Here is a 15,985-nt window from a genome sequence, read left to right as displayed (position 1 = left end):
TCCAAGGAGCCTGTATCTTTGAACCAACAGCATCAGGCTTTGAAACAAAAATGTGTCAGCTTCATTTTTCAAAGACTTGATTTTACCTTTCTTTTGTAAAGAGGAGAAAAAAAGCTGAAGTCTTGTAGCAGCAGTCCTCACTGTTTAATTATTACACAGGAATACACAAAAGCATCCAACTAACTGGCAAAAGTTTCAACATCCCGAGTTCTATCGATCTTTCTTCAACATCGAGTATTCATGATTGTTCCGGGGGCCACACAGAAATACTACGGCACTTCTTTGTACAGTAATTCTTACTGCAGATCAATAGGGGCACTTTTTCCTTGTTTTCAGCTGCAGTGAAAATGAACGAAACTTGGTTTGTGTTCTCAACTGCAAAAACTAAAACACCAGGCAGACTGGCTGCACTGAAGATACGCTGGGAAGCAATAACCGGTCTATCCTATTTAGCCTTCCCTGAAATATTTTCTGACCTACTGACCTTCCTGTTTGAATTCAGTCTCCTGCAGAGCTTTGAATTCTAAATGCTGTATAACCTGACCAGCTCTATATAATTATTTTTTACCTCTTTCTAAACACACAATATAGATAGACATTTTATATGTATGTTACATATATATATGTACAATGTAGATGTACATTATATAATATATATGTACATCTACAGTAGGTTAAAATTATATGCAGACCTATACAACACATACTGTAACTTTTTCTGGAAGCCATCATCAGTAAACACATAAGGGAACGCTGCATCCACAGATAGCTCCGTTCCAATTGTACTTAAGGGGAATAAGAGCAGACAGAGAGATTAGAGGCTTGTTTGTGCAGCAAGGAAAGGATTCAAATTAATCCTCTGATACTACTTCAAGTGAACGATGTACCAGAAGTGAAGACCAACATCCAGTAGCAATGATACAAGATGATGTAATTAGGACTTTCACGATGGACATGAAGTGAACAGGACTGAGGATGCTTCCCTGTCAGACCCTATTTAGGGCTCCATTAGCCTGGTTCAAACCATTTTCTACTACCCAGTGCAAACTGCTATCATTTAAACCACAGATATATGTACATTAGCTGGCAATAGCTGAAGTCCCTTATCCCAGAGAAGGGACGAACCACTGAGCTGAGGCAGTTTCTACAAGAATGATCCCAGCCCACAGTGAACGGTCCATCTCGCTTCAACACTTGGCACCACTGACAGCACTTGCTCCATGTGAAGACCAAAGAGTGAGAATTGGACCACCACGTCATGAGCTCAAGAAGCACTTACAAGAAATCTGCTCTAGGTCTCAGTACATGAGACTGTACAGAGACTGTACCACTGTACCCATGAATACTGTTCACCATAGTTGTGGTCTGGAAAGTTCTGTTCCTTTGTGCCCCCACCCCTCCCTCCAAAATAAAAGGAACTGATCCACACAAGTGGGACCCACATAAGGCTTCCAGCCTAGCATATAATGCTGTCTGGACAGCGCAGACAGTGGCCCAGCATTGGCATGTTCATATGCAATCCTCACTGTAAGGATGGTTTTCAAGAGCACAAATGAAAATAACATTAAAACATATTTCAAACACGGAACATAAGTTTAAGGTGCAGACAAAAACACTTCAACAGTCTGAATGCTTTACCTTTCCCAGTAGTGAGCTTCCTGTTGAAGTCAGCCGCTACAGAAATGAAAAAGTGTTCAAACTACCTATACATAATAAATAGGACAGGCTACAGTTTTAACTCCTGCAGTATAATCTAAACTATACTTCCCTCAGAAAATACCTTGAAATCTAGCATGCCAAATTTTCATATTTTAGAACAGGTATGTGATTTTGGGGGCATCAAATTCTACATGATCATGAACAAGGTGTTTTGTAACTGTCCCAACTGTGACAATAATCCTTCACTACTGTCAAATCAGACTACACAACTGTTCACTGTAGAAACTAATACGGTTTAGGTAACGCACAGCAGATTTGAGAGACCACATTTAGTGGGTGTTTTTTTGTTGTTGTTGTTTTGAAACTGGAGGAGGGTGGAGGGTGTTAGAAAAAGCCAAAGCTAATCAGTTGGTAAATTACGTGGCAGGCTGTTTGGGGAGCAGATAAACAAAATGTGGACAAACTGATGGATAAAACCAGCAAAACATCTAGCCCCATGTTCATCACTTACAGGCACTGTCAGGATGCCGTAACAGAGAAGCAGCTTGCACAAAGGAAACAAATTCTCGTCATGAAAACAGATTTACTTCTAAACGACAAAATAACGTGTACAGGAGAGACTTCGGTAGAAACACTTAATTGCAAGGTTATCCAACTAGCTTATTCATTTACCAATGCAAAACACATGTTAAGAAGAATAAAGAAAGTATGAGAACATTGGCAAACCAACTTGTGCAGACAAAAAACACATTACAGTAATAAATCAGTCTTAAATTCTAAAATACGCTTTTTGAGACTTTAAAAAAAAACAAAGATACCCATGAGCTATTGAAGTTTCCTGCTTTATGCAGTGAAATTTGATTCTTTGAAAGTGTGAAAAACTACGAAGAACCTATACTCACAGAACGTGCACTGAAAACGAACAAAACCCTCCATTTATACATAACTGAAATGTAAATGCCAAGCATCTATCAGAAGACACAGATGAAGTCACAATGACCGATTTAGCACCTTTGAAACAGTTCCTGCTAGACCTGGCTGAAAGAGCAACACTCCAGTTGGAAACACAGCTTTGATGGAACTGGAAGACTCCATAGGTGCAGGTCAGCTTAATCAGCTTTTGACAAAACAGCAATTTCTGAGTAGTCATTCACAAAATTTATTAATTCTAACAGCCCTAAAGAACAAAACTAAGGTACAGAATATAAGAGAAAAAGGAATGGTCCTAGCCTATCCTTCTAAAATTCACTTATCTTTCCATTAGGTTCCTCTCCTGAAGGATTTTTACAAGCTCCAGTTTTCAAACATGCCTGACTAATTGTTTAATGCAAAATAACTTCAAAGTGATCTGTTAATAACTGGAAACATTTGCAACCCATCCCAGCCTCCCACTTACCTTGTCGATGTGGGGGTGCCAGTATTCATCGTGCGTTGTCTTGGCTTCACTGCTGTTTATTCGAGAGAAGAACGTTGGCTTAGTCAGGTACATGGCGGAAGAGCTGATTCCGAACACCTGAGCAATCTTTTCTTGAATTCTCCGTCTCACATCACTGCAAAGAACACAACACAGCACGCTAAATGTTGAAACAGTGTAGAGGCCCCATTTAAACAGCGATGCGCCTCTCCTGATTCTTCTGCATTCTCCTTCATTCACTGTTATTGCTTCCTCAGAGCTAAGCTGCCCCCTCAGAGAGTAAATCAAGAGAAATGTATACCCATACTCTCCCCCTTACGTTGCCTTAAATGACTAATATCTAGTATAGCAAAGAAAAAAAGAATCTGCAGTGTTTTTTGTTGTTTTGTCCTCTTTTTATTATCATCATTATTTTCAAAATCTTAAGAAAAAGGAACTATTTGTCTCCTGTGGCCTAGATTTTAAAATTTCTTTGTGTAACCAGTGTGTTTTCCGATGGAATTCTATCACAGTGTTTATTAACTAGTGAAAAATCAAAGAGATTAAGTTAGTTTACATACATATTTTTAATCCAAAGCAGATGACTGGAAATGTGTATGTTCATAAAGGGCCGCCTCTTGGGAAGCACCTTCAACTACTTTTAGGATAGCTTTAAACTAACAGATGAAGTCTCAGGCCCATGAATTCGGGGTTCTAGGCCAACGTATTCATTGATATCATAACCAGATTTTTATTAAAAAGGAATACCAAGACATTTTTCCCAATTATTCTGAAAGTTTCAACCAAGGTATTCTCTACCTTGGCTATTCCTGTGTTTCTCTCAGGAAGCACAGGGAAAAGAACGGGTTTTTGTTCCGCTGGATTTTTTTTGTTGTTGTTTTTAAGATCATAAAAATAGAAGACTAATAATCACACATGCTTCACTGCAGAGAACTGCTTATATAGCAGCATCCTATGTTGTCTTTCAGGACAGAAAACTGCATACAGACCTAGACTAGGGCCATCACTGCGTCAGCTTTAGTTCAGTCAATGCTTTTAAAGGGAAAGGACTTCCTGATGAGTCGCAAAATCACTGGCAAATCCCACCAGTAAACACACACAGCTAGCATTTAACTCGGAGGAAATTAAAACAGCAGCAACAGAAAATGCAATAACACAGTGAGATAAAATGAAAATGTTTTATTTTAAAATCTAATCCTCTGTGTTCCATAAAGTCTTAATGGACTGTTTTCTCCCAATTTACCACATCCTTAGCTGTTGTATTAGTCTTCCTTTTCTTCCTTCCCAAGTGCTTCAAAAGCACACAAGAACGAGATACTTGGAGTAAACACTCTTCTGAAGTTTTGATGGAATTACGTTACTAGTTTTGCATCTTTCTGTGTCAGACATTTCTCTGCTGGATTGTACTGAACTTCAGCACAATTTACAAGAAACCATTTCCCAAGTATTCCCCTGGGGAATTCAGACAGTGACTAACAAGAAGTGACAGAACTAAAAACCAGACCTAAGTGTTGGACTGTGAAAGGCACCTTTTAAAGACAAGGACCAAAAAAAAAGCTTAATTACTCATCCTGTTCACAGCTTGTCCCCAGCAAAAAATAATCAATAACAGACATACAGTTTGGATTTTTAACTTGTCTTAAAATAAGACAGGTTACAAAACGTTAAGTTTTCAGGGGTCAATTCAAACTGTTTTAGCTGTGAAATATGAAAACCATTAAATTTAGAGATGAGATTTTCAGGTATTTACACAGATGCAAAAATTGAGGTTTCAACTTGAGAGCTACAAAATGGCAGAGTTTTGTAAAACTGACATCAGGAAAGGATCTGTGGTCCCCGGTCCTTCCTCTCATGCCTGTGGGCATCTGATCTTTCTGTCTTCCCTCCAAGAAGTAGGACTTCAACAGAGGCTGCCTTATGCTTCCCAAAAAGCATCAGACATAGCTACTCATTTCACTTCACCATGAATTTGGAGGAATCAGGCACTTTGAACAGCCCAACGGAAGAATTAATAGACTAACCCGCAAATACTGAAGAAGTCTGTTCCCCGGCTCTGACACCGGGTGGCCAGGAGCATCAGCCAGCTGGAATATATCTGCAAGTAGCTGTGCCACAGTCCTGACACAACTTTAAATCTCCAGCCGTTGTACTGCTCATTAAGCAATACCGCTTCCTCTTTTAGGTTGATTCCCTTCCCACTTTCAAACACTTTCTATTAAGATTTGCTGCCTGGTGTTTATAAGGCTCCGTGCTAAAGCCGCACTCCTCTTTGAGACGTGCAACAGCTTCAGGCAAGACTGGATATTTTGCAAACCAAGCAGGAAACAAAGCTCTCCTCAACACAACATTTTTGTCTCCTGACACACAAAAACAACCACCAAAAGCCTAGCTGGTTTGGACTGGCCAGTGGGTTATCAGAAGAAGAGGAAAACAAGCTCAAAGTTGAAGCATGCCGCAAAGAGAAAGTTAGCACATCCTTCTAAAGAAACTTGTTTCCTGTTGATAAATTAAGCAGGCAAGGGAAATGGGGAGAAAAGTAATGAAGTAGTTGAGGTGACAGGTTTAACAGCATAGATTTCGCTTTTATCCTAGTCTTGGGGAAGCACCTGCCTTCTGCTGACCTAGCAATGACCACGTAGCTAGCCTCTGAGTGTGGATGCACACTGCTGGCCTCTTATTGCCCTGTGTGCTACTGGCTTCGAGTATTGAATAAACTGCAGATCTCCACTGATACTTGAACAAATAACCCATATTGCAAAAATTTACTGGAAATAAGCTCCAAACAGCAATACCTTTGAGTGTCTAAATGCTTTTTCCTGCTTAGTACATATCATACTGCTCAAAATACAGCGAAACTCCAGGAAATTCCTAGTTGAGCCAGCTCACGGATGTTATTTCTGCATGTAGGGTGTTTAATACTCACTTTCTAATAGTGTGGGATGAGACAAAAAAAAAAAAAAGGATGTAGATCCTATAAGATAAAAAAAAAAATTAAAAGATGCAAAGGAAGACGGTTCCTCATTGCCTGTGAATTGCCAGCAGGAGTTCTCATTTCGTCAAATGTAAGCAGCTGCAATTCAAAACAAGTTTTAAAAAGTAACATAATGAACTTAATACTTAATGGGGGTGGGGGATTAAAGTGCAGAACAGTGATCTGACTGGGAAACATTGCATCACACTATTGCAATTAATGACATGGAGATCTGAGCTTCTAGTTAAAGTAAAAAAAGTAAAAAAACCATCCTCTTACAAGTTAAATGCCAAAGGCAAAGCTAACTGTGCCGTGGAACATAAGCTTTGCAGGGTGCTTTCTGACAGCTTTGCCTGCCCTTCATTTCACACAGCCACATTTACCCCACCACAGGAGTCATTAGCAGGTTGACAGACTTATCAGTGCAAACACGAACTCTGCATCATACTCCATAAGGCATCTCGTGTCTTTCTGCACGGAATGAAATGGGAATCAAATGTTTACTTTGCTGCATAAGCAAAGACACATCTTTGTTTAGAGATCAAAATTTTCCCTAAACTACTACAGAGCATGTATCCAAACATATGCATCTATGTAATTCAACTCATTCTGTGCCCAGTTTATGCCAAATACTGCATATAGTCGTTTTCAAAAGTGCTAATAAAGTCACTCTTCTTAGCTCTCTTAACTCTTAGCTCTCTTAACTCTTCTCTTCAGCCTTGGCAAAACAGGCTAAGGCAAATTTCGGTTCAGAAAGCACTATCAAGGAAGCAATGAATGAGCCCAGTGCGATAAGAATGTAAACATTCATTTTCATAAACACTGTTGCCATTCAAACTGCTGAGGGTCTAACCTGGTTCTGATCGGATGTACTATACAGAGCTCTGCTATGGTGATAACTATATGAGTACCGAATCCAGTCAACAGTTAAGTAAAGAAAAATTAACTCCTCCCAAAACTTGTCAGCAGCAATCGTACATTTTCACAGAGTCACTGGAGGATATCAAAATGCACAGTCAGGCTTGGGGAAAAGCAGAACACTCACTAAGAACAGCATATGATCACCATGTATAAAAGTAGTATACAAAATCTGTTTTGTAATCAGAGCAATCTGGAAGAACAAAAAAAGAAGAACAGCCAATAAAGTACTTAGAAGTATAGGAGAACATAGAACCTAGGAGAAAGGATGTTCACTAGACTGTGGAGCTTCCAGATTAACATACCAGCAGCTACATAAGCAAGGACTGAGAAAAAGAACTAGAAGTGTCACATGAAAATTTCTGCAAGATACAAGCTCTGTCAGACCAGCAAAAAGAGTCACTGTGGAAAGGAAGATTTCAAGCATGGAGACAGGAACATTCACAAAGCTCTGTGAAACCACCCAACTTCCCTAGCCCACTGTCCATGTCTCTGCCCTGTTCCCAGTGAAAAGCACCAAAGGCAGCAGAAGCAGGCAACATGATGCCCTTCTATATCCAGAAAGTTCCAGCAGAAGTCAAATGTGCAAAATGAATAAAGGGAGAAAGAGAACTATTAGTTCCCCTTCTGCTCATTCCATGTCTGTGCCTTAATAAGTTATAAAGTTTTTGGAATAAATCTTTGATGATGGCATTTTCTGCTGAAGTCACAACCTTTAAAACAAGCACGCAGATTTAAAGGTCTCTCTTCTGGATAAAGATGCATCTATTATGTGAAACAAGAGGAATTGCTGTAATATGCTTGTCAGGTGGAGGATAAAGCATCAGCCTAGAAAGCATAATTGATTCTGAAGCAACATAATTCTGACACAGACAGTTTAGAAACCAGCCTCCTGGCTAAGAATGCCTACTCAGATTTGTTATTGTTGCAATCAGTAATACTCAGACATGAATTACAACTAGTTATATCTCTCAAGAGTGTATTTTTAAACAGACCTTGGTAGGTAAATAAAAGTAATGAAGATAAATGCTCCCAAGAATAGCATAAAATCATTCATGAAAGACATAAGGCACTACAGTCTGTGTTAAGCACTGCCATTGATATGAACAAAAGCATTTAATATACGTTGTATGGGATTCATATCCAGCAGTCTGAAACATCCCCTACATTGGCATGCAAAACCAATGGAATACTGATTTTCCCTAGCAGTACTCTCACCCCACAATATAAGGGTCAGAAATGTTCGATGTTTCCATAACTCATATGAATTTCTGTTCATGTGAAATACATATTCTGCAGTAAGACACCACCTCCCCATACACTTGCATTATTTCTGCAGATTCTTCGATCTTCTGTAGAACAGCAGGCAGCACAAAGACTATTATTTTCACATTACTCCCCACTATCTTGGTGAGGCAGAGACTATTTTTCTTTACGCATTTGAAGTTCAGTAATAGTCAGTGTCACATTTTCCTGATGAGTTGTGGGACAGAAGTAAACACATTTGAACAACGGTCATCTATAAACATAACGGTATTTAAAAATGTTTAGGCTAAGTAACAAAAATAAACTGTATTTGGTTACTATTTAAGACAAAATTACTATAACTAATAAAATGAATAAGATATGCTGGGTGTATGGAATATACCTATCCATTAACGTATTTGGATACTTCATACTACTTCCACCACTAGAGGGAGGTCAGATTCCTTCATGAAGGCAAGAAAAAAGGACAAAAACGGCAAAAAAACTTTAACTTTAGACTTTAAGATGTTCAAGCCAGGTATGTTTTAAATTATGAGAAAGCAACTGAAATGCTTAACTAAAGATTTATTGTGTCTAGTCAACAAAGAATACTTGTTCCTAAACTCTGGCGACACACCTTCAGACACATGGAACTCGTTCTGTTTGTTGTCTTCGTTAAGTATATGAGCAGGTCTACAGGAAAGCTAAAAGTATCAGATGCCAAAGCTATTACATTATAGCGCTACTTCATATTCTGGCTTCTTAGGGGGAAAGTATGCTCCGCTTTTCAAGCCAGAACATTAGTAATTTGAAGTCCTTCCACTTCCTGCTTTAGCATTTTTAATGTTTTGCTACACTTCGCCCCCAAAAAAACAAGTTCCTGATGTGATAATAGCATAGGACTGTCTTTATCATCTAATGCAACATCTCTTGGATAACAGATGTGAAATACCAGTTAAAGTATTTTGCATCTTAGCTGACGTGTTCCAGCAAACAACCGAAGAACTCAGATAAGCAGCTCTCTTCGCTTGCAGGTCTGCAGGGTTGGCAAATGCTAAAACTGGGCATCAACCATCAACCCCTCAGGCTGCAAGTGAAACATGGGGTGAGGCCATCATCGGATTCCATTTACACCGTCAATATTAGTCTGACATTGGTGATGGAGCTAAATAACACCAACTGCTTTAAACTTAAGACATTGTAATTCTCAGAGATTACTACTTAGAGCTACAAGTTCAATTGCAACTCTGAATCCATCACATAGGACAAACCCCTGTCAGCTTACACTCTACAAAAAACAACAAGTTGTATTTTGTAGTTCATCCTACAGTTATTCAAATTTTTTACCGATATAATGCAAAATCCTCTTCTGTGAAGATGTCTTGAATTTTGTCCCCAAAGTACCTGAAAAATGAATCAACATACTAAAATGGGCATTGCTGAATCACACTGCCCGAGTCATACCAAGCTGTATTCTCTCCCCATCTGTGCTTCACCCACAACCCACGTATTAAAACACAACTCAAAAATCCTACAAATGTTTGTGTGAAATTCCCAAAGCATTGCTCAAAGATCAAATATTAAAAGATTAAGGGATCAATATACAGCAACTGATAACAGAATTCCCCAAGCATGAAAAATGTCCCCTCACACTTCATGAAACAAGCACGTGGATTCAGATTTTTAAAAACAAGTATAGATTACTTGATTTCTTCCACTGCTGACAATCTATAGACTGTAACTGTAAAGGTAGGGAGGGAATATCCACCTAGAAGAATCACCAAACATATTATTTGCTGGTACAAGAAGAACTCTAAAAATAAAGGTAATAATAGCTTTCAAAGAGCCCAGTTCAACATAAGGTATTTCCAGTTTTCATGCCACAAAAGCTTTTCAACTAGCCATGGAAACTGTGATGAACCTAACCAGTTCTACAGCTGGTCATTCCTAACCCCAGTCCACAAGGCTTGAGAAATCTGAAAAGGCACAGAGTACTGAAGTTGTAGGGTAACAAAGGCAGCAAGTCACAGCCCGACTTTACCTGTACAGATTAACAAAATGCTTCCCCAGTGAAAGAGCTCCAGAATGCAAGTCCAAAATTGATGCCTGGGAAAGGAAACAAAAGTTAAAAAAGAGGAAGAAGCGTGAGAAGGTTTTATCATTATATATCATTGACCTTCAAGAAATATCCCAAGTTGGCTCTCATTTTCCATACACTCCCAAGCAAAACTATTAGTTTCTAGCTTTCAGGTCCAAAATATTAATGCTTACTTTACAACTGCAAGCCTCCCTCGGTTTGTTCTACAAACTAACAAAAGATTAAGGTACCATATGGCTAACGCACAGGACTACTATTGCCGACATTCAAATCCAACATACAGTATTGCCAGCCTTCCATGGACTAAGGGTAAGACACCTTGTTCCTGGATCCCTTCTTGAAGACATTTCCCTTCCACACAAAGATGACTAATTTTCCAATATTTGTGAAGTGCTCAAATAACAGCACTAATATTTAACTTGCCCAACGTTTATTAAAACTTCTTCACCATGAGTTCCTGTATACTTCTCATATTTAATACAGACACAAATGTCTGCTTAAAAGAACAACTACAGTTTGAAAGCTTGCAGAGCCAATTTTTTTTCCAGTGTCTAAACTGCTGTAAAATAAAACCAGGGAGTGAAAGGTTTTTATATATGAAAAAAATCAATCAATTTCTCCACTTGATTCAAGCCAAACGCTTCTGTTGAGCTCCAGACCAAGCTAAAAGATGAGTATTCAGATTTGCTATGATAGAGAGCTACCTCTCAAGACCCTAAAATATTTCCCTGAATTGAATGAAGTACACGTTTATATGTATTTTGTGGACAGCAAGGGACATTTATTTCCTTATTTCCCATCAGTTAAACGGTATTTAAAAATATACCTTCTTAATAGCAGCCTTATTTTCTGCACTGAAAATATCAAATAGCAACAGTTAATTAACCTGACTGGCACCAAAATTAGAATGACCTCTTTGATGTACAATATCCTGGAAAAAAGCACTCTCATCTTCAGATCTGGCAGCTCTTGATGCACCACATACCATTCACATCATTCTAACAAAATCAAAACAATAATAGTATGACTAGGTGAGCTGCCTGGAAAGAATGGTAACCTCCATCTTACCAGTAAGAAGGATTTCTGGGCATGGCTGGGACAGTACTCGGTTTGATTTGAAGCCACTTTGTATTTTGACCCAAAAGCAGACAGGCTGGTGAACAAGCAGCCCAAATCATCAGTGCACTTACATGTCAGAGCTGCAGTGCATTCACCCCTGCCCTCAAAGCACTTTTCTCTCTCCTCGTCTGGATCGTGTTTGGGGAAGACAACCACGACAATCTGAGCAAAAGAAAAGTGCTGTATGCTCAATTGCTTTGAGCTTCAAAACTGAAATAGCGGAACTCCACAAAAGTCTCCATTTAAGAGATATTGACAGCCTTCTTTTAATGTACGTACCCAAATCACTTCACCTATCCCTGAACCTTTAAAAATATGTAAAGTAACAAGCTATTTAAACGGACACAGCATGAGCTTTTCGGACCTCCCATTCTCACTGAAGTTCTCCAAAGGCTGCAGAAGACTGTTACAAAAACAAGTCATCTTACACTCATCCAAGAGCAGCTCTTGTAATAAGCTTTACTAGAGCTTCAGAAGTAAAACTTGTTCGTTCTCAGTTCCTCAAGCTGCAGATGATCACAGTGATGTGGTAGAATCCAAAATGGCCAAGTGGATCAATACAAGACTCCCCCAAGAAGTGGAGATATTCACAGCTGAAAAGGTAATAGCCAAAGTACAAAGCCAGATGAGGAAGACTGAAAATGAAGTCTCGAGAAGATCGAATATTCCTCAGGGTCGTTTCAGACAGGGGAAAACATCCGAACGCTAAATGTAGACGGGGAGTTGATTACATGTGAGCACAGAGCTATTTGTTTAACAGCTACCTTGGAAAGAAACTGAAATGCATTTATTTTAGCCTCTGCCATTTCAGAACATTAAATATTTTCAGCACCATTTTCTACACTCAGAATACCACCTCGGTGGAAGCTTCTGTCAACACCGTTACTTCAAGTTCAGCTGCCTGATCAGGGTTCATCAGCCATCAGTAGTTCAGGTCAATGCTCCCCAGTTGAAAGCTCTATAAAGTTTATCTAAAGGTGGCAGGAACAATGCAAACACACATTCACACACCTATTCTGAGAGATGGTTACAGAACTCCTACAGAAAGGAAAATGAACTTCCTTTAAAAAAAAAAAACCTACAACGTATGTTCCTTTGGACCTTAAGTATCGTTAGTCTCATATTCTCCACCCTCTCACTGCAAAAGAGATCCAACAGTGACATGGAAATAGCCACCATTTCTCAGCATATAGCAAAAAGGATCAATTTCCCTGTCTTGCGGAGCATGACAGGGCCTTTCTTCGATCCTCACTGAAACAGATTGCCAACTACACGTGCACTGCTACAGTGATTCCACTTCTACCTTCACCCCTTAAAAAGCTTTAGGTGGGACTCTGGAAGAAAACAGCAAAAAAAGTGCCCAAAAGAGAATTTTTCAGAACTTGCTTCCACTTGCCTGCAAAGATGCCTGTAGAGCTCAAACCCTTCCCCACTCCTCCTGTGGGAACACTCACGCATACGAGCTGAGAAGAGGGAAAAGCAACAAGGGCTCTCCGTGGCCACCCTTCCTGGGCAGCAGCAAACCTGTGGTTCCTGCGTGCAGCCATGCACAGGCTCTCAAAAACAGTAACACCTTTAAATACCCTTCTCCATTGGAATCGGAGTAGAGGGACAAGAGTTACATCCTTCAGGTAATGCCTCTTAAGAGAGACGCTGATTAATTATGAGACAAATGCAACCAATCATCAAAGTGCTGGAGGCACAGCTTATTACTGGGGAACTAAAGCAATATTTGGCTGTGATGTCTTACACTAGGCAAAGAGTAGACACAACCGGTCCCTCCCCAGCTTCCTAGAGCGAGGTCCAGGCAATCCCACCATGACAATAAGAGAAACAAAGGGAAGTGAAAGATGCACTGCCACACACAAACTGGCAGCTACCCCTACCAGGAGGCGAGGCAAGAAGGAAGGAGACTCTGGGGTCTCAGCAGAGGTGTGCGGAAGGATAAATACCATGCAGAGGCTTTACCTTCTCCCTGGAAAATTCAGAAAGGACAGCATTTTGAGGACTTAGTTTGGCTGGGAGGGTTGAAAGCAGAACAAGGAGTGATATTACCTGCAGAAACACCGTTCTGTGCGTGGGCCCACATCAGACACCCTTGTCTGACATCACAGTTACATATGTTGTTTGCTTCCTTCAGTCATTAAGAAATGTAATTTTCCCTGCAAAAAGGAATTTCAGGTAGCTACTCCTGCCAATTTTGCAGCAACACAGGAAGCAGAGGGCTGCAGCTGACTGGCTGCACCAAGGTGCTTTGTTTTTTCTTTTCCCCTCCATCAGGCTTTGTCTAAATGCCAATAGCTTTGATAGTAAATGAGTCAAGTTTATTTACACTGGAGAGGCGTTATGATGGCAGCACTCACAAAGATGTGAATGAATGAGTCATGACTAAGCTGGTAACGCAAGCAGGGAGTGCATGCAAGAAAATACTAGGTCGGGAAAAAAAGGAAAGGTCATTATCTTTATAAAGAGGGGAAAAAAGTAAGTTGAGAAACAGCAAGAGAACGAGTGCAAATGACTTTCTGTGAAAGAGAGAACACGGTGAAAAAGCTATTTTATAGCTACAGAGACAGAGACCTACATGGGGGAGAGGTACAGCACTGGAAGGTGCCCCTGTTATATTTTGTTGGAAGTTAAACTAGAAGATTACAAGCGTGTCTTCTAGCCTCAGCATGTGCATGAGCACACGAGTGTGCATGTGTGTGTCTGTCACACACTAGTCTAGGAGCAATTATAAAGGAAGACAGGATAGGAAAGAAAGCTCGGCATGACAACTAGGACATGACTCCTGGGAGACTTCAGTAATTCAGATGTTGGCCAGGACTTCCTCAACACAAAAGGACGAAGAGGGAAACCAGGTTTTGCACTACACTTCAGTCCTCTGAGGAAGCCGAAAGAGTAGCAAACAAAGGGAGAAAAAGGTGTTAGGAGTAATCTGGGAGAATAAAAACACAGTCTGCACCCCAGTAGGAATCTGAAGACGTTCCACTTGGAATAGTGGAGAGATCAAGTTGGCTAAAGAAAGAATTAAAAAGAAATAAGGAGCAGATGTGAGAAATTATTAAAGGAAGTTCTAAGAAAAAAAGTTAGTCTTAGAACAACAGACATAATTGGACAGAATTATCCAAACACTCCAAAGTCTAAGAACCTTAAAGGAACAAGCTAAATCTAATCCAACAGAACTGAAGCTTAGGAGGCAAAGGGGTAAAGTCACTGGATGAAGTTAAGACTTGAAACATTTTGTATGCTATGCAGATGAGAGATTTGAAAATAGAATAAAAGGCTTAAACAAAGAAAATAGTTTCATCTACACATCGTCAGCACACACCAATCATTATTTAATGAGATCTGGGAACCAGGACTGCACTACCAGAAGCAGATTCATTCCATGACATGGGGAATACAAGAACACAAACTGAATAAGAAAAATACAGAACTGGGGATGAAAGAAAAATAAGTAAATATGAGAAATTAGATAAAGAGTCTATATTTAAAAGGTTGTCCTAAACGTGATCCCCTAGAAATACTGTTCAGCTCCCATTTTCAGCGTCTTTGAGATGTTTATCCACAATTTTGGATAAGGCTTCAATGCAATACTACACAACTCTTCTTGCACCTTTCCCTAAGGAGTAACAGCACGCAGTAACTTTCTCACATTCCCACATCACAAGAAACGTGAGAAGATTTGGATCACAGCCCAGATCTCTCTGAGACCAACAGCAGTTTACTACAAGAATCTTTTTCCCCTGGTTTCCCTCTCCTTTAAAAAACTACAAAATGATGCTTCCAGAGTGATGTAGATGACAGCTGTGTATTTGTCTGAGATTCCAGCTTATTGTCCAAGTAACCCAGCTCAGGACCCCATGCCCAGCTCTGAGCATTGGGCAGCCGCTCACCTCCCTTCAAGTCTCTTCCAGGAGGTCTCTGGATATTTCCCCAGTTTGCTGGCCCCAGCTCTCTGTAATCCAAATCCATGAACCTGTCTCTGTGTCTCACACTGCCCTTCTTAATCCCTCTTTGTGGAAGTCTAATGACAATCACACGCAGGTCCCAAAAGAACAAGGCAGGAAACAGCCTTGACAGCACTAATGACAGGAGCTAAGCAGGAGGTCCCAACGGGCTGAGTAACCTAGGCAGAATGGCAAATTATGCAACCACAGAACTGAAAAAATATCCAAGAGACGCTGTCTGAATTGAATAGGGAACGTTAAATATTGTAAAGATAGTTTCAGATGGGCAACACCACCTAAGTTGCTTAGTTGTGGGTTTTTTTTTCCAGATCTTTTTAAGCAGTCACAAGGACATTAAAGTCTCTTTTTTCCACTCCACAAAAATATTTATCCTTTTCTTGTACTAAATGCCCTAATTCAGCAGAGGCCTTAGTAAGTGTTTATGTTTACAAATACAAAACAGTTTCTGTTCATACACAAAAACAACCTGAGAACAAAAGGGGAGAAGAAATTAAGAGAAACACATGAGATAAAGAGAAATTGTTGTTTTCACTTTTAAAGAATGTAATTCAAAACTCTGCTTAAGATGTTACATGAGGCTTTTTGTCACT

General features: G+C 39.8%; 1 protein-coding gene across 2 annotated transcripts in view; it reads right to left on the bottom strand.

The window, feature by feature from the left end:
• OGFOD3 (2-oxoglutarate and iron dependent oxygenase domain containing 3) overlaps positions 1 to 15,985 on the bottom strand; it is a 43,396-nt gene that overhangs the window by 18,850 nt on the left and 8,561 nt on the right. For both annotated transcript variants that reach the window (XR_014574077.1, XM_083805661.1), the window contains exons 4-6: positions 10,249 to 10,313; positions 9,555 to 9,611; positions 3,056 to 3,209 (exon numbers count right to left, since the gene is read on the bottom strand). Coding sequence is in view for 1 of the 2 variants with exons in the window: in XM_083805661.1 (XP_083661787.1) it covers positions 3,056 to 3,209; positions 9,555 to 9,611; positions 10,249 to 10,313 (276 nt within the window). In the remaining variant the exon portion in view is untranslated. The remainder of the gene's footprint in view (positions 1 to 3,055; positions 3,210 to 9,554; positions 9,612 to 10,248; positions 10,314 to 15,985) is intronic.

The sequence above is a fragment of the Anser anser genome (genome assembly GCF_964211835.1).
Source record: "Anser anser genome assembly, chromosome: 19".
Lineage (NCBI taxonomy): Eukaryota > Metazoa > Chordata > Aves > Anseriformes > Anatidae > Anser > Anser anser.
The sequence above is the reverse complement of the archived record's forward strand: the minus strand, read 5'-3'. Positions and strand labels throughout refer to the sequence as shown.